Below are 19,221 nucleotides of genomic sequence, written 5' to 3'. Positions count from 1 at the left end.
CGGGGATGAAACTGGCAAAAGAGTGGGTTTTATGCACAGTAACCTCATCTGCTTCAGATATTATAAAACAGCAACGCGCACTTAGAAAAAAGGTATTTGAACATGCCCGTACCAAGGCTCACCTAGCAGCAGCAAACATTCTCGAAAAGGCAAAAGTGGACACTTTAGGACAATCTATAATTAATAGTCAGTCTGAACAGATGGCCACTACAGCTCGCGTATTTCGCACGGCGTACAAGGAGGCTAAACGCCACCGTCCCGCATATGGCTTCGAACAGGAGATTGATTGCCAAGAATTAAATGGACTCGATATGGGGAGAATTTTACATTCCAATGTTGCATGTGGAAACATACAGAAACATATTTCTGAAGAAATGAAAAGAAAACTGTTTGAAAAAATAGTACAGTGCACTCCCAAAATCAGTGTAATGCTGGATGAGTCAACCAGTTTAAGCAAAAAGAGCTGCTTGATAATATACATTAGGGCTCAGTTGCCCGATATGGACAAGCCTACAAACATTTTTACTGAACTCGTAGAGCTAGATGATCTAACTGCTCAAGGTATTGTCCACAAACTGTTGTCTGCTCTGGAGCGCCTGCATTTGACACAGGATTTTCTCTCTAAGACCCTCATTGGAGTAACTTGTGATGGTGCTTCGGTTATGTTAGGGCGTAAAAGCGGAGTGGCGAGTCGGCTCCAGGCCATGTTTCCCAACATTACTCTGTGGCACTGCTCAGCCCACAGGCTTGAGCTTGCAGTCGCAGACGTAGTGAAAGAGATGGGTGCTATAAATCACTTTAAAATATTGATGGACAAGATATATGCACTGTATAGCACATCTAACAAAAATCGAATGGAGCTGAGAGAGTCAGCTGAGAGCTTGGATGTCCAGCTATGCAAAATAGGTCGTATTTTAGACACTAGAGGGGTGGCATCACGTTTTAGAACCGTTGAAGCAGTGTGGAAGAACTACCCAGCACTTTACAAGCATTTCAAAACTGCATCAGAAGATCCCTCCCGTAACAGTGTCACAAAGCAAACATACAGTGGGCTTGCTATGCGCTTATCTTCGCATGCGTTTGTGAACAATTTAGGCATAATGTGCGATGCATTGCAAGAATTATCTGAGCTCTCAGTCGAGCTTCAAAAACGAGACATTACCATCATTTCAGCACACAAGTCAATTTGTCGGGAAATCAGGGTACTTGAGGCCATGTCGGATCGGCCAGGTCGCTACACTGAACTGAGCCAAAGGGGAATTGAGGAAAACTCTTTCCATGGCATCACGCTGAATGGAGGAAAATCAAGCGACAGATCACTCGACCCCAAGCAGTTTTTTCTAACTGTGGCCAAGAACTTGGAGGACCGTATGTTATCTCAAGGAGGCCGGATGCCAGATAAAACTGGATATAACAAGTTCATTGAGGAGTTGAAGGTGCTTTACGCACAATACTGGCCCGAGGACGCAGGTGCGCTGTATGGAGAGACTGAGGTCGAGTCACTGTGTCAGCGCTTCAACATTGCCAACCCGCGCGCAGTCATACGGGCCTACAGAAGGTACAGAGACTCAGATGGCAAAGACCCCCCCGATGAGCTGATGGAGTTACTTGTTGCTGTCAACAGCATTCCAATTGCAAGTGCTGAATGTGAGCGCGGATTTTCACAAATGAACTTGATTTGCACTCCCAACCGTAGCTCTTTGCTCACATCCACCATGTCATCTTTACTCTTCCTAAATCTTGTTGGACCCCCCCTGGCTAAATTCAATCCAGTCCCGTACGTGAGGTCCTGGGTGGCCAAAGGACACAGAACTGCCACAGACACACGCAGTAAAAGTAGAAAAAAAGAGATGGAGGACAATCCGGACATGCTCGTGATGTGGGGTGTTTTAAACAACTAAATATGGTGAGCAAACATACTGTCTATTAATAGGCCGCCGTGCCAATCTTTGAATAATAAATATTTTTTTTACACATTAAACCTGTTGAGAAATTGATTGCTGGCTGTATACTGAAGTCCCACCTGTGGTGATGTGTTGTTGTTGTGCGTTGTGCGTACTATCCTAAAATAATTGTAAATTATCGTCATAACATTTATACCATGGATACTATTTGAAATCGAGGCTTGTATGTCCCACAGCGTTGCAAGTGGACATTTTCATGTTGTTTTCAGCACCTTTTATGTATATGTTCCGGGACCTGTACGCGTCTCGTCATCCCTGAGCGGTCATGTACTTTGCGTTCTGGCACCTTATGATTTACAAATTAAGCACTGGATATGTGGTCTGACTTGCCGAAGGGGGGGGGGGGCGGGGGAGGGCTTTATATCCATGCCGGAAAGGAGTGTAAACATGGTCCAGTGTATTTCCACCACGCATGGGGCAGCTGACGTGCTGATAGTATTTCGGCAGGACTTTCTTCATGTTGGCTCTGTTAAAATCCCCGGCCACAATAAATGCGGCCTCTGGCCGAGAAGTCTCTGTCCTGTCGATAATCCCATACAGCTCCTCCAGCGCTGTGTTGTTGTCAGCGTGCGGCGGAACATACACTGCTGTTAGAACAACAGATGTGAACTCCCTCGGCAGATAAAAAGGCCGGCATTCGATCATGATGTGCTCTAGGCTGGGAGAACAGCCCGAAGAAAGTATGTCCACATCTGAGCACCAGTTGTTGTTAATCAAGAAGCACACACCTCCTCCCTTTCTCTTCCCTGAGTTTATTGTCCGGTCTTGGTGATGAATGGAGAATCCGTGCGGAGCAATGGCGATGTCCGGCAACGAGGGGTCCCATTGAAATGCCATCCTGCTACGGAATTCGTCCAGGTTATTATCCAGGGATTGGACATTTGCCAGAAGTAAACTCTGTAGAGGAGGCCTGTTTTCACGTTTTCTCAGTCTGACCAGGACCCCGGCCCGGGATCCTCGCCGTCTTTTCCTTTCCATTGTTTGCAGGTCGTTGTGGATTATTGCTGTCCACCAGCGACCTGATGTGTAAAAGTTGTTCTCTATCATATTGGATGATAGGGCTTGCTTGGGCGGTTTACATGTTGCAAAAAAAGTTAAAAACAAACAACAACGTAAAACAATAAAAACACTAAGATGTGAGTTGGTGAGGAGCTCGAGACACGGCAGCCATCCTCGGCGCCATCTTGTTCTAATTCTAAGGGACGCTACTCTGAGCGGTAAGAAGAAAGGAGGAGGGATTGCACTGTATGTGAGTGAACAATGTTGTAATCCTGGACATGTTACTGTGAAGGAGCGTTTCTGTTGCCCGGACATTGCTGTTAGCTGTTGGATTACGTCCATTTTACCAGCCCCGAGAGGTTCACTACGCCATTGTTGTTGCTGTTTACATTCTTCCATCAGCTGATGTGGAGGTGGCTGGTGACGTCATCCACTCCACTGTGGCCAAACTCCAAACACTACACCCAAATGCATTCATCACCATCACTGGGGATTTTAACCATGCAAAACTGGACAAAACTTTACCAACATTCACTCAGTATGTAAAATGCCCCACCAGAGACAACAACACACTGGGCCTTTTATATGCTAATTCCAAGAATGCATACTGTGCCGCTGCCCTCCCCGCCTGGGCAGATCAGACCACAACCTTGTCTTTCTGGCACCAAAATATGTATCCCTTGTTCAGAGGCAGCCTGTATCCACTAGGACTGTGAGGAAGTGGACCCCTGAGGCCAATGACGCTCTACAGGACTGCTTCGAGACCACGGACTGGGATGTGCTTTGTGTGCCACATGGAGAGGACATCAACAACATGACCGATTGCATCACAGATTAGATCAACTTCTGTGAGCAAACAATATTACCAGCTAAATCTGTTCCCTGCTTTCCGAACATAAACCCTGGATTACAAGGGACCTGAAACAGCTTTTAAACAAAAAGAAGAAGCTTTCAATTCTGGGGACAAACCACTGCTGAGGAGCATCCAGCTTGACCTGATGGACAAGCTTAGGAAGAGCAAGGATTCCTACAGGAAGAAGCTGGAGGCCAAGCTCGAGCAGAACAATAACAGGGAGGTCTGGACTGGGATGAAGGCTATCACAGGGTTCAAGGGGAGAGACAGGCTGACGAATAGTGCCGGTTGTCAACCCTAACCCTAACCCTGTCTCCTTTCCTGTTCACTTTATACACCACTGACTTTAAATACAACTCAGATTCATGCCATCTGCAGACATTTTCGGATGACTCTGCATAAGGGATGGACGGGAGGAGGAGTACAGGGTGCTAGTGGAGGATTTTGTGGAGTGGATGGGGGAAAATGATCTGCTTCTGAATGTGGCCAAGACCAGAGAGATGGTCATTGACTTCAGGAAGAAGAGGACGTCTTCACTGCCCCTGTGCATTCTGGGTGAGGATGTGGCTGTGGTGGAGGATTACAAGTACCTTGGAGTGCACCTTGACAATAGACAGAACTGGAGGGCCAACACTGACGCTGTGTACAAGAAGGGGATGAGCCGACTCTATTTCCTGAGGAAGCTGAGATCCTTCAACGTGTGCAGCAAGATTTTCGAGATCTTCTACCAGTCTGTTGTTGCTAGTGCACTCTTCTTTGCTGCCATCTGTTGTGGGGGCAGCATCAGGGCCGGTGACACCATCAGAATCAATAAACTGATCAGGAAAGCTGGTTCTGTCATCGGCATCAAACTGGACAATTTTGAGGCTGTGGTGGAGACGAGGACTCTGAACAGACTGTTGTCCATCATGGATATCCCCACCCACCCTCTCCACCTGCAGCTGGACAGACAGCGGAACTCCTTCTCCAACAGACTGCTCCAGCTCCGCAGTCACAAGGACAGGTACAGGAGAACATTCCTGCCTACTGCAATAACTCTGTACAATAATTCACATCTGGCTGGCAGACAACTCACTGCTCCATAGCCTCTCTTGTGAACTGGACTTAACATGCACTCCTTCACACTTAACATTGTACATTTACATTATACTGATTTACATTATTGCCTTATCTATACATTTGTATATTTCTCATTTTTATTTTTTAGTTCTAATTATTTTTTATTTGTTTTGCTTCTTTTTTGTATTTCGCTGCTGTTTATTAAGAATATTTTTTTTAAAAGTAGGCTGTCTGTCATTTTGACACACAGACAATGGGGGCTATCTACCCTTATCCACAGTTTAAAGTAATTCACACTAGTGTTGTCACGATACCAAAATTATTGTTTCGATACCGATACCAAGTCAAGAATTGCGATTCCGATACTTTTTCGATACTTTTCCTGAAAAGGGAGAAACACTCTCAAATATCATTGATGTGCTTTATTTTAAAACTGGGGCAACATTCTTATCATAACACACTAATAAATGAACATATGAACAGCAGATATATTAAACATTTGAACAAAATATGAAATATCAAAATATAAAAAATAAATTAGAGCAATGACACTCAAGGTAAAAAAATAAATAAATTTAGCAGCATTATCTCAGTCATAAGAAACACAAGCGTTACCAGTAATAAACATAAATAACAAATTAAAGCAATGGCATTCAATTTAAAAAAACAAATAAAATGTAGCTGCATTATCTCTTATACTCACAACTGAGTTTAAAAAAACAAATAAAATTTAGCTGCATCATCTCTTATACTCACAACTGAGTTTAAAAAAACAAATACAATTTAGCTGCAGCATCTCTTATACTCAAAACTGAGTCTCTTAAGAGCATTAGCCCTAGAATGGCCAGCAGATATTCATTTCTTACACTTATTTAAGTTCTTGGCCAAGAACACTAGCATGTCTAAATGTTCTTCAGTCAGCCTGGAACGTCTTGGGCTACAGATATTTCCAGATGTGCTGAAGACTCGCTCTGAAGCACAACTTGATGCTGCAATGCAAAGATAGTTCTTTGCAAAGTGTGCCAGGATGGGCAGTTGTGCCTCATGTTGACTCCACCAGGCCAGGGGATCCTCTGCAGGGCTGATTTCTCTCAATTGTTTGTATTCAAGAAACTCAACATTTAGTCGTCTATCTGTGGGTGTTGCAGGTGTGGGAGAATGGTGCCTCGTTTCAGAATTATCTGCCCCTTTCTTCTCTGTGGTTATGGTGCAGAGCAAACTTTTTAAGTCTCTCTTATTCCTCTTTGGTGCAGCACCTGTTCCTCTAGGGTCCACTGGACTGTGGGGTGGAAGCTGAACGGCCTCAGATTTAAGGAGCAGCTCCCTCTTGATATCCTCCTCCATTGTTACAAAAGTATCTTTAAATCTCGGATCAAGGAACGTAGAGGTGTTTAGGGTCATCTGCAGGTTGTGGTCATCGTACCTTTTCTCAAAATCTCCTCTAATTTTGTTCTTCATTTCTATGGCCAAGGGGCGGTCGCCTTCCTCTTCTATTAGGCAGGCTTTGATTTTCCACATCAGTGGCAGGACTGATGATATGGTGGTTTCTTTCTCTCCACTCAGGGCATCAGTGAAGTCACTGAGTGGAGCCAAGACATCCCTCACTATTTCTATAGTGGTCATGTCTGTGTCTCTGGGCATCAGGTGCCACTTCTTCCGGTCCTCAGCCAGAACCGCAGAGACAGCTTGCTGCTGCTCACAAAATCGTTCCACCATGTCATAGGTGGAACCCCATCGGGTGGGCTCATCATGGATTAATGTATGTTGTGGCAGTTTTAAAGACTTTTGTTTGTCTTTGAACAGTCTAGACATCTTGTTTGATCTGGAGAAGCCTGACACAGTCTTACGGAGCCTGGACAGACAGCTTGCCACACGATCAATATCTATGGCTTTGTTCACTGCCAAATGCAGATTGTGCCCGAAACAGGGTATCCAGGTGTATTCACTGAAAGCTTTGCGGTTGTTTGACGCATTATCTGTTGTCATTCCAGCCATATTGGCCATGTCTAGCCCCCAGGAATCTGTGATAATTTCCTCCAGGGTTTCCTTTAGAGTGTCGGCTGTGTGATCAGAATACAATGCAGAGCACCCTAAACACCAGGACTGCATCTCCCAGGACTGTGTAATGAACTGGAGTGTTACTGCCATGTAAGTGTCCACAGTTCTGCTGGTCCAGAGATCAGTGGTGCAGGAGAAAAATGTATTCGGTGTGTGACTAAGTTGGGCACTGATTATCGCTCTTGTTTCATTGTACATCTTGGGAATTTCATTGTACATGAAAAAATTCCTGGATGGGACGTCATACCTTTTGTCGAGATTTTGCATAAGGTTTCTAAACCCAGCTTTTTCCACTATATAAACTGGCACTTGATCCAGACAGATGAATTCTGCTACTGCCCTGTTAAGCCGTTTTACCTCCTTGGACTCCCTGGGGTACTTGTTGTGCTGCTCAAACATAGCTTGGAGGGTTGGCTGCTGGGTTGGCTGCTGCCTTTGAGGAGTTGCTCTTCCAGAGCCCATAGCTGCAGACCGCTGTAGCAGAAGAAAATGGAAATATTTAAAATATGATGGTGATAAATGTGTCATAACGGAGGACCTAAATAGTTTATGTGTGATAGTAACAATAACTTGTGACTAACTTAACATCTCTATGCAGTGGTAGTGATAATTGCTAACATTCACTTAACCATAACATTACCATTATTCATAGGATATAATGAGTTAACCTAATGTTGTTTAAACTGTGACATGGATTAATATAGGCGTTTCCTGTACTTCAATGTCTGATTTCTTTGATGGTTAACTTTATATTTGAGTCCATAATTTCTTACAAGGCAAAGGTTTCATATAGGCCTACACCTCCTTTGCGTACAGCAGGTTCATGCTCTTTAAATGCTGTAACCCAATACAGGCTAAATAAATCACTGACAAACATGCACATGCTGTGATTTTTATCATATAGGCTAATAAAGGCTATAGATCATTTTAGCTGATGTTTTGTATGCTTTATTTTAGCAGCTTGCGAATTATTTACGTCATCTATGAAAGTTGCGTTTTCAAAGAAAGATGCTGAACTAGCGTTAGGCAGGCTATTGTGGTTAGCCATGAGGATAATGCCCATAGTTAGCCTGCTATTTCTGTAGATAGCCTGGTCAAACTACGGTGGTGCAAAACAGTGACTTGTCACAAAATAAACTATAGCCTTCTCATTTGACTTGTTTTAAGGGCATGAAGTTCATGAACGTGATGATACATGTTATATTTCACATACTAACCTGTCGGTCTTTAAACTCCTTGTGCAACTCGGCGTGCTTGTCGGCCAAGTGTTTCGCCAGGTTCGAGGTGTTGGCTCCCTTAGTTTGCAATTGTTTGTAGCACTTACGACAAACAGGTCTCGACATATCGGTAGCTTTGCCCTCACTGTCAGCAAGGTAGGCAAAGTACCTCCATATCTCACTCCTCGCGTCATCTTTATCAACCAGCCGTGGACCGGCGGCCACAGTATCACTCGCACATGCAGCCATCTCTCTGTAGTGTTTGTTAAATGACAGCAGCAGTGCAGCCTCTTGCTGCGTGCGTGAGGAGAAAAAACACGGACGTCCATAGGGAGGCACTCGAGCGTGCGTTGCACACACCAACATGAAATATGTCTCTTACAAATATGGAACACGGACATTCTAGAAGTATCGATACTAATAAATTTAGGAATCGTGACATTTTTAATTTCCAAGAATCGCGGTGCTTTTGAAGTATCGGTACATCGTGCAACACTAATTCACACATCCACTCTCCTCTTTTCTCTGTGAGGAGCAGCAGCTTCATGTAACCAAGGTTTAAATAATCTATGCATGAAGAAGAACTGTTGAAAATAAATCCAAATTAAAATCTACTCAATTCATATTTAAGGTATGTACAGAAGATAATGTCAGTATTAGAATTCATTTGAAAAGAAACCAATTCTAAATATGAACGATGACAGAAGAGATGAACTGGAAGTTATTTGGAAAGGATTGTTTCCTCCCCCAGCGTCTACCTCCTGTTTATTTTATTAGCCTTTTACATTTCAAGATACTAGCTCAGTCAACCAATCGGATATCAGCTCCCGCTTTGTTGACCTCCGCACTTGGCGCTTCTCTTTTTTCGTGAGCTGCGGCGAGGAGTGAGAGCAACTATCGAGACAAGCAACATATGAAACACGGAAAGAAAAGCTATAAAAGTTTATTAAAAATCCGCTGGATAACTTCAACTCCGCAATCCTCGTCACGGAGGAGAAACGCATTGGTGAGAGACATTTTGACGGGGCTAAGAGCTAGCCACAAACAGGGGCGGCTCCAGAAAATTATTGTTGGGGGGGCAATGGGGGGGTCTGATTTTTTATAGGAGGTGCTAGTGAATTCTGACATAACGAACACCAAACACCACTGTTCCCGGGCTAATACACTACATTGAAATGCACGTTACTAAATGTTTATATACAACAAACACAAGCATATTTAATTACTTGTATTTAATGAATCAACAAACAAGCAAGCACAAGAATACAATTCAAATCGTAGCCACCACAGAGAACATCTGTGGATTTACTAGTGGAACAGAATTGTAGCAGTGTGTAGTGCAACACAGTATACTCTTACCACTGTCTCTTAACTCACTGAATCTTTTGTCTCACCTCTGATCTCCTCTTTACTATCTCTTCACTCCTGTGTTCCTCTCTTCTTCCCCTCTTTTCCTCTCTAAACTCATCTTCACTATCTCTCCTCCTCTGTTCTCCTCTCCTTCACTCTCCACTGCTGTCTTCCTCTCTTCTTCTCTCAATTCCTCTGTTCTCCTCTCCTTCACTCTCCACTTCTGTCTTCCTCTCTTCTTCTCTCCTCCTCCTCTGTTCTCCTCCCCTTCACTCTCCACTGCTGTCTTCCTCTCTTCTTCTCTCACTCCTCTGTTCTCCTCCCCTTCACTCTCCACTGCTGTCTTCCTCTCTTCTTCTCTCACTCCTCTGTTCTCCTCTCCTTCACTCTCCACTTCTGTCTTCATCTCTTCTTCTCTCAACTCCTCTGTTCTCCTCTCCTTCACTCTCCACTTCTGTCTTCATCTCTTCTTCTCTCAATTCCTCTGTTCTCCTCTCCTTCACTCTCCACTTCTGTCTTCCTCTCTTCTTCTCTCCTCCTCCTCTGTTCTCCTCTCCTTCACTCTCCACTTCTGTCTTCCTCTCTTCTTCTCTCCTCCTCCTCTGTTCTCCTCCCCTTCACTCTCCTTTCCGTTTCCGGTGTGAGCGAGCGGTGGTGGGGTGAGTGGCGCGGAGTTTTGAATTGGTTTCTGTCCTTTTTTCGGGTTTTCCCTGGTTTCTCCGTCTGTTCTATGTGCATGGTCAGGTAAGCTTTATTAATATTTTTACTGTGTTGGCCGAGCGATCAGTGGTTGTGTCAGGTAGTTTTCGGGAGGAATGGCGTCCCCCGAGACGCCGCCTCCGTCTATCCGGCAGGGAGTAAGGATAGTCCCGCCGGATAGTAGCGTTACTGTGGAGGAGGTTCTGTTGGCTGTCGGTGAGCAGGTAGGTCATGATAAGTTATCGTTTGCGTCTAGAATGAACAAAGCAGTGGTTGTGTTCCTGAACGAGGAGCCCCGTGTGTATCAGCTGGTAGAGAGCGGAGTGTTTATCAGGGACTTATTCGTGCAGGTCTCCCCGCTGTCAGTTCCCTCCACGCGGATCACCGTGTCCGGTGTTCCGCCGTTCATACCGAACGAGTTGTTAGAGAGCGAGCTCCGTAGGTTTGGCAAGTTTGCCAGTGGATTTAAAACGGTGAGTTTGGGATGTAAGGATCCCAAACTGAAGCACGTACTGTCCCTGAGGCGGCAGGTGTTCATGTTCTTGGACTCGCCGACACAAACACTGGACGTGTCGTTCAGAGTGAAGCACGGTGACGGGTTCTATATGGTGTACGCCAGCTCGGGACAGTTCAAGTGTTTTGAGTGTGGAGATGTGGGACACAAACGCTTTACGTGTCCGCATAGACAGCAGGGGGCGGCTCACTCCGCTGACGCGGCGGGCGGCTCCGCTGAGTCCGCGGTCGGGTCCGCGGCTGGCGGCTCCGGAGTTGGGTCCGCGGCCGGCGGGTCCGGTGCTGGGTCCGCGGCCGGCGGGTCCGGTGCTGGGTCCGCTGCTGGCGGGTCCGGTGCTGGCGCCGCGGATGCGGATCCCGGTGCGGAGGGTGTGGAAGCCGGTGCCACTGGTTCACTTTCTGAGGAGGATCACTTGGATAGGGAGGAACAGAGTCGGCCTGACAAGCAACAGGCTTCTGTGACTGCAGAGAACCTGAGCAGTTCACAGTCTGCAGGCACTGAAGCAGCTTCCACAAGTTTTGTAGGCACAGATCCCACTGTAAACACCAATGAAGAACAGGGTATGTTAAATAGTCAGGCATCCTGTGAAGGAGAGGACATGGAGTATGACTCTGAGTCAGATACAGTATCCATAGGTGAAACTTCGATCAGGAACACAGATCTCTATTCTTTAGAGGAAATAAATCAATTTCTGGATGTAACATTTAAAAAGTCTGTTAGATTAAATGACTACTTCGATGATACTGAAAAGTATATCAGATCTGTTGGCGTTCTGCAAAGACTGGTCGGTTTTGACCTCTTGGATGAGAAGAAGCGTTTTCGCCTCAAAAAGCATATCACAACTTTGAGGAAAGCAAAAAAAGGCAAAACTGCTAAAAAGATTAAAAAGTAAAATGATCATGTATCACACGGTGGGTTTCTCTTTTCAATTGTTTTCTGTTTTGTTCATCTTATCCGTTTCTTTTTCTCTGACCTCTATGGGGAGCCTCAAGATAGGATCTTTGAACATCAATGGTGGGAGAGACAGACAAAACTTTCAACTGCATGCTAGACTTCACTGTAGACAGGACAAGTGAAGAACCTCACCCACAGTCATCTCAGAGCCTTCACAGCATCATCACACACCTGGATCTGTTAGACACATGGAGGGTCAAACATCCACTAACCAGACAATACACATGGGTGAGGGTCGGCAATGGCAGGGTGAGTGCAGCTAGACTGGATAGGATTTACATCTCCAAAAGTCTCAGCTCCAGATTAGTCCACAGCAATATAAGTCCAGTTGGTTTCACTGATCACCACTTTGTCAGTATAGATTTGATCCTTTCACCAGGCGAAAGGGTTAAGTCCTACTGGTCTTTTAACAACAGACTTCTGCAGGACCGTACTTTCTGTCAAAGTTTTGAGCGTTTTTGGCAGCAGTGGAAAACCAGGAAAGCGGATTTTGTTTCTTTGAAGCTGTGGTGGGAAGTTGGGAAGGCCCAAATTCGCGTTTTTTGCCAGCAGTATACCTCCCACTCGACTGCTAATATAAAGGCAGCAGTTCAGGAGCTTGAAGTAAGTATTAGGAACATTGAAGAGGGGTTACATAGACATTCGGATCCCACCACGGGTCATCTGCTGCAGGAGAAGAGATTGGAGTTGAGCTTATTCCTGCAGGAGAGAGTAAAGGGAGCTCTTGTTAGGTCTCGTTTCCTCCAGCTAAAGGACATGGATGGCCCAAGCTCTTTTTTTTTAATCTGGAGAGATCGGTGGCACAGAGGAAACAGATGACCTGCCTTAAGCTTCCTGGAGGCAGAGTGACCACCAGTCCGGGGGAGATGAGGACCCATGCAGTGAGTTTCTACGCTGACCTCTTTGGGGCAGAACAGTGCGGCATGGAGTGCCGCGAGGAGCTCCTGGAGGGGCTTCCTCAGCTCATCCCGGGTGAGAAAGCTGCTCTGGACTCTGAGCTGACCTTGGAGGAGTTGACAGTCGCTGTTAATCAGATGGCATCAGGACGGGCACCGGGAATTGATGGTCTCTCCACTGACTTTTACCAGCGGTTCTGGAATACTCTTGGACCTGATTTGCACAGTGTTTTATTGGAGTGTTTTAGAACAGGATCTCTTCCTGTCTCCTGTCAGCGAGCTGTGCTTTCCCTGCTTCCCAAGAAAGGAGACCTGGCCTTACTTAAAAACTGGAGGCCGGTTGCTCTCCTCTGCACGGACTATAAGGTGCTTTCCAGAGCCTTATCGAACAGACTCAAGGACATCCTGGGAATACTTGTACAGACAGACCAAAGCTATTGTGTTCCTGACAGGAAAATTATGGACAACATTTTCCTAATTCGTGATGTTATTGATGTGTGCAGATCCCAGAATGTGAATTTTGGTATTGTTGCTTTGGACCAGGAGAAAGCCTTTGATAGGGTGGATCACTGTTATTTATTTTCTGCACTCAGGGCTTTTGGCATTGGTGATGGGTTTCTGGCCTGGATTGGTTTATTGTATAATGGTGCTCAATGTATGGTGAAAATGGGGGCAGGGCTGAGTCGGCCAATCCCTGTGCAGCAAGGGATAAGACAGGGTTGTCCTCTCTCCGGTCAACTATATACCCTAGCTATTGAGCCCTTGCTGTGCATGTTGAGAGGTCGGCTCAGTGGTCTCTCACTGCCTGGGTCCTCTGATCTTGATCGTCCACTTACCGTTTCTGCTTACGCAGATGATGTTAATATTTTTGTCTCCAGCCAGGGGGATATTAAATGTTTGCAGGATACCCTGTCCCTGTACGAAAAGGCCTCATCTGCTCGGGTGAACTGGGCAAAGAGTGAGGCTTTGTTGGTGGGACAGTGGAGAGATCAGACAGTGCCCAGTCTGCCTGGAGGTCTTGAGTGGGGGAAGGAGGGCCTGAAGGTGTTGGGAGTATTTTTGGGCACTGAGGGGTTTCAGAACAAGAACTGGGAGGGAGTTAAGGAGAAAGTGTGCGCTCGGTTGTCTAAATGGAAATGGTTGCTACCCCAGTTGTCATATAGGGGAAGAGTTTTGGTTGCAAATAACTTGGTCGCCTCGACTCTTTGGCATAGACTTATTGCTCTGACACCACCGAGAGGCCTGATGGAGGACATTCAGCGAGTCATCCTGGACTTCTTCTGGTCTGGCCGGCACTGGATCCGAGCAGCAGCCCTCTACCTGCCTGTGGCTGAAGGGGGGCAGGGACTCATCAATATCCAGGCAAAAATAGCCTCTTTTAGACTCCAGACTGCACAAAGACTGCTGTACAATTGTGGCCCAAGCTGGTTTGATACAGCTCGTTTGCTGCTGAAGAGAGCCGGGCGATTGGGCTACGATAAACAGCTTTTCCTTTTAAAATCTGAGGATGTGGACTTAACTGGACTGACACCTTTTTATAGTTCGGTATTACAGGCATGGCAGATTTTTAAGGCCACACGTACCAAAAATGAGACTCCGGGCATGTGGCTGTTTGAGGAACCTTTGTTTTTTAATACTCTTATACAGACTCAAACACTGCAGTCTGCCAGCCTGCGAGCCTATTTTAGAGAGGCTGGCTGCACCAAACTGGGCCATCTGATGAAGATGACGGCAACATCGGTGGATATCTTGAGACAGAGAAGCAACATCACCTCCATCAGGGTCATCAACAGAGTGGTGGAGGAAGTCTGTGCTGCCCTGCCACAACCCCTGAGGGTTTTTGCACAAGACCACAATGGGTGTGACCAGTGGACCGAAGGGGAGGAGTATAGTTTCCCCTCTCTGTCTGTCACCCCAGTTGTGGGGGAGTGGCAGGAGGGAGGTGGTCAGCTGCTGTCGCTCACAACCCCGCACCTGGAGAAGTTACAGGACGCAGGGAAGAAGGCAATATATCAGATCTGCTGCAAGGTTCTGAGCCTGCGCTCTTTGGCAGGGATGAAGGAGTCGAGGTGGACTGGTTTTTTTGGTCCAGATGTTTCCCCGAAGGGCAGCTTGCGGTCTCTGTACAAGCTGCCCGTTGAAAAACGGACAGCAGACCTCCAGTGGAGGATTGTACATGGAGCAATAGCTACGAACAGATACAGAGCGCACCTGGATCCAGAGTTGGGGGAGGAGTGCATCTTCTGTTCTCAGAACGAGACCCTTGAACACTTATTTATTCAGTGTCCTCGTTTGTCTGCTCTGTTTGAGCTGTTAGAAAGGTGGTTTCGGGGTCTAGGGGAGATTTTTGCTTTTGATTTGTTTATTTTTGGCCCGAAGTACTGTGCAAAAAAGAAGGATGTACACTCATTGGTGAACTTTGTATCTGGCGTTGCTAAGTTGGCCATCTGGCTGACTCGCAGGAACCAGGCCCAGAGTGTTGGCAGTGTGGAGCCAGTGCTGGTCCTGAAGGGTCTGCTGAAGGCCAGACTGAGGGTGGAACATGCGTATTATCGGATGATGGACAATGTGCATGGTTTCGGTCATGTATGGGCTGTTGGGGGGGTTTTGTGCTCTGTGGGGGGGGACGGAGAGCTGAATGTAAGTTTCTGATTGGAGAAACACGTTCTGTGTCTGGTTGACAGGTTTGCTTGTATTTTATTTTTTTGTTTTTGTGTGGTTTTTGTTGCTCTTGAATGAAGATGTGATGGTGAGCTGTTGTCTCTTTTGCTATGGTGCAATAAAGGGACTTTAAAAACCAAACCTCTGTTCTCCTCTCCTTCACTCTCCACTGCTGTCTTCCTCTCTTCTTCTCTCCTCCTCCTCTGTTTTCCTCTCAATCAGTCTTTTTAACTGGTGAAGTTCTGCTGAGAGGTTTTCAATTAATACGCCATAATGTTCAGCCATGGGCAAAAGAGTATCTTTGTCCAAGAATGTCTCATGTTTTGGGTTAAGAGCTGCCGCTCCTTTTAGAACGTGACAGCTGTCAGAGGAAAAGCGCCTGTCCAATTCACTGATTAATCGATTGATTACAGGGAAATAGCAGTGGTTCTGATAGTCTTCTGAGGTTTCCAGCGGCTCTTTTGATCCTGTTTGGCTGTTCACCACAAAGTCCTGCAGGTGGTGGGGCTGTTTTTTTCTCCTTACCTGTGGGCGCTGCAGGTCAATGCCAACTGTCTCACACATATCACTGGCACACTCCCAGATTTCAGTCCATGTTTCAGCATTGCGTTTTGTCATTGAACAAATTGTGCATCAATCAGTCCAATCAGTGATCTTGCTTCAGTAGCTCTATGAGCATTCGTCTGGTTGCTCACATCCACAAGAGTTGCTAAGAGAGCAGGGAGAGTTCTTTTTATTGCCCACAGTGTAGAATATTGGCAGGCCCACCTGGTATCTGATAGTCTTTTCAATTCCACTGTGCGTTTGGTGGGCTCAAGGTCTTGTTGCTTCTCCATGAACACCTTGTGAGTCACTGTCCCAGAAAAGAAGTTGTACAACATCTTGACCATTGCAAAGCATTCTGCAACTGGTTTCACATTATGTACACAGTCAACTAAAACCAAGTTTAATCTGTGTGCAGCGCATGTGGCACTTCTTGGCGAAACTTTTCCTGGACACCATTGTTGCACCCGGACATGACAGAGGCCCCATCATAGCACTGTGCAATGCATGCATGTTTGTCTATGCTACACTTAGCCAGTGTTTGTTTATCTGATTTGTGTAAAGACTCTGCATCCAGGCCCTCTGCAGAAATAAAGTCCAGAAACTCTTCATGAATCATATCATTGTTTAGATATAGCAGAGCAACAGATAGCTGCTCTTTTTTTGCTCACATCCTTTGTTTCATCCACCATTAAAGCAAAATGCTCTCCCAGCTTAACCTCGTTGCTCACTTGTTCCCTCACCATGCTGGCCATAACATCAATCAGCTCATCCTGGATATCATGATGCACATATTTGGCATTCCCAGGTCCACTGGACAATTTCTTTGAGACAATGGTGTCAAACTTTCCCAGCAGTTCAGATTTAACAGTTCAATAAAATTACCTCTGTTTGTGGACTGCTGATCTTCCCTGTGCCCTCTCTGTGCAATTGTTTGACAAGCAGTAAACCACAGTGATTCTATGACTGCTCTCATGTACTGCCTGTTTTCTTGTACTGTTTTTTAATGTCCAGCATCAAGCTTAGTCATAATCCTTGAACCATTTTTCATCCTTGCCTTAAACTCACACCAGCCTTCCGTTGCTAGTTTATGAGAAACACGTGCATGGTGTTGTGTTAGTTTCTCACCTCCTTTCCTCCAGTTTCTGAAGCCAGCGTGGGTGAAGCTCTTTTCTGAGTGACCAGATGTCCGAGCATGGTGGGGAAAATGCCAACAGGCAAAACAGAAAGCAGCATCAACTGACACCGAGTATTCCAGCCACGCGTATTGTTTAAACCAGGACTGGCAAAAACTTCTTAAAGTTAGCTGGGAGCAAAATGCCTGACACGGGTAGGACTTCAGCTGAGGCTGCCTCGGTCCCTCTGCTGGGTCTTGGCTTAAATCCACAGGGCCAGGTTTCCCGCCACCCAAGATCGGAGCTACGGCTGTCGGTGAAGCTCTCCCTTCACTCCCCGAATCTTGCCCGACATTTTCGGGGATGTTATCGGCCTCCGAGTCTGATGCCGCCGCCTCCTCCACCTCCTCCGCCGCCGCCTCCGCCGCCTCCGCCCTCGCCCCCGCCGACTCCATTACCGCCCTTCTTCATCCGCCTCTTCATCCTCACTGTCCATGTCCACTCTGTCCTCCTCCATCGTACTGTGCATCCGCAAATCACCGCCGCCACCACCATCATCCACTCTCATCCGCTTTCTGGAAATTAACGTTACAAAACGGTCCATTTTGCTCTGTCACTCGCTAATCTGCTCTGTCGTTAACTAGCCGCTATGCGTCAACCGCCACCAACATGAACGTCAAACGCACGTCTGCGTGCCGTCTGCGTGCAAACTGCCAATCAAATCGCACTACACATACTAAAAAGATACAGACGCTTCTGTAATACGGACCACTACAGCAACGTTATAAACAATTGTTGTCGGACGGTTACCTATGATTGTTATGTCTCGGTGGTGTCTTAATTTTTCCTTTATTTGGATTATAGTTTGTAATACTTATATGTTTCGAGGGCAGGGGGGGCAAATGGGGGGGCAAAGCCTTTGACTGGAGGGTCTTAAGACCCTGCTTGCCCCCCCCCAGCGCCGCCATTGGCCACAAACGCTAACTCGAGCCCTAGCCACAAATGCTAACTCAAGCGCTAGCCACAAATGCTAACTCGAGAGCTAGCCACAAATGCTAACTCGAGAGCTAGCCACAAATGCTACCTCTCAATTGGAATGCCATTTATTTATGCTAAAGATGTTAGCTTTGTTATTGTGAATGTCAGATCTGAGAGTATGTGTTTGTGAATCTATTTAATGTTTGCATATCTGTTATGGTATCCAAATGGTTAATTGTTTAGATGTAGGCACTTCAGGTTGTGCTGTTTAAGCACACGTTGTTAATTGAGTACACTATATGTTTTGGTTGTTTAAGCAACACAGCATGTGTTTTCTTTTACTTATTATTATTGTTGTACTATTAATATTTTATGCCAGTTGTGATATGTGAAAGTGAATGTTGATATGTGAAGGAGGAATTATTTTGGAATAATTCAGTGTGAACGGTTATTTCAGTAACTTTAGTTCTCTAATACTTTGAACTGATTAGAAGCTTGAATGTTCTGACATTATTCACAATAGGTCAGGTTTTTTGTGGATCTGGAGAGTTCCAGACCCACCTGGAGTTGGAGCCTGGAGACTGTTGGACGTTTGATGGCTAGCTACTAGAGAGTGGAACTAGAAACTCAATTGCATGCAGAAGATTGGAACCCTGAACATTAACAACTTTGTTTCCACACACACACAACCACACACACCCCCAAACAACCTACTCAACAGTGCGGTAGGACGAACACTTTCCACTTTCCCAGTGGACTGAACAGTATTATCTGCTGTGAGGAACAGAAGGAGTTAGATTGCACATTGAACCTAAAGATTATCGATACAGCTGAATCATTTTGTTTTATTTTTATACTTACCCGGGTAAGGGTTGTGTATTACTGTATAACTGTGTTCCTATTCATCCTTCCCTGTTTTCATTAAATGGGAAGAGTAGTTCTTTCTCAAGGAGAGATACTGTGACTGAGTTTTCCTGGTGTGTTGTCTGGTTTATCCTTGGCTCCGTAGTAGTATCAAAAGCTTCTGACATTACTAACCATAGAAAGATATCACATTTGTTTCTACTGTTCATATATATATTTTGTAGCTCCACTAAAAAGGGTTACATTCAGTCAGAACCAAGTAACAAAACAAAAAATGTAATTCAATATTATTAAGTATGTCAGTTAATAATAGAGGTATTTATTTTCTTCTCAGAGGGTACCAGAATGCTTAGTTTACATTTTAGTACCTCCTCTGGGAAAATCCCCAGACCCTACCCCTAACCCTAAGACTCACAGGGTTGGGTTTTCAACATTTCACCTGTTTTGCGTGTGTTAAGTTTGCATGATTGTTTCCAAGTCTGTCTTTTTATTTAACA

General features: G+C 45.7%; 1 protein-coding gene across 1 annotated transcript; it reads right to left on the bottom strand.

The window, feature by feature from the left end:
- Positions 1–5,282: 5,282 nt before the first annotated feature.
- On the bottom strand, positions 5,283–8,653 carry LOC134878747 (E3 SUMO-protein ligase ZBED1-like). Its single transcript, XM_063904956.1, has 2 exons — positions 8,151–8,653; positions 5,283–7,407 (listed from the first exon to the last, which is right to left on the bottom strand). Exons 1-2 carry the CDS (start codon positions 8,514–8,516, stop codon positions 5,731–5,733), a joined length of 2,043 nt encoding a protein of 680 aa, XP_063761026.1. The 5' UTR covers positions 8,517–8,653; the 3' UTR covers positions 5,283–5,730.
- Between the last annotated feature and the right edge of the window lie 10,568 nt (positions 8,654–19,221).

Source organism: Eleginops maclovinus, chromosome 16 (assembly GCF_036324505.1).
Source record: "Eleginops maclovinus isolate JMC-PN-2008 ecotype Puerto Natales chromosome 16, JC_Emac_rtc_rv5, whole genome shotgun sequence".
NCBI classification, from domain to species: Eukaryota; Metazoa; Chordata; class Actinopteri; order Perciformes; family Eleginopidae; genus Eleginops; species Eleginops maclovinus.
Note: the sequence above shows the minus strand (reverse complement) of the source record. Positions and strands in the feature narration are given on the sequence as shown.

Coding starts and splice junctions, on each gene's coding strand:
- LOC134878747 (XM_063904956.1), bottom strand. CDS start 8,516: ATGTTGGTGTGTGCAACGCACGCTCGAGTGCCTCCCTATGGACGTCCG. Junction 7,408..8,150: donor AGGAGTTTAAAGACCGACAG/GTTAGTATGTGA, acceptor CTTCTGCTACAG/CGGTCTGCAGCTATGGGCTC.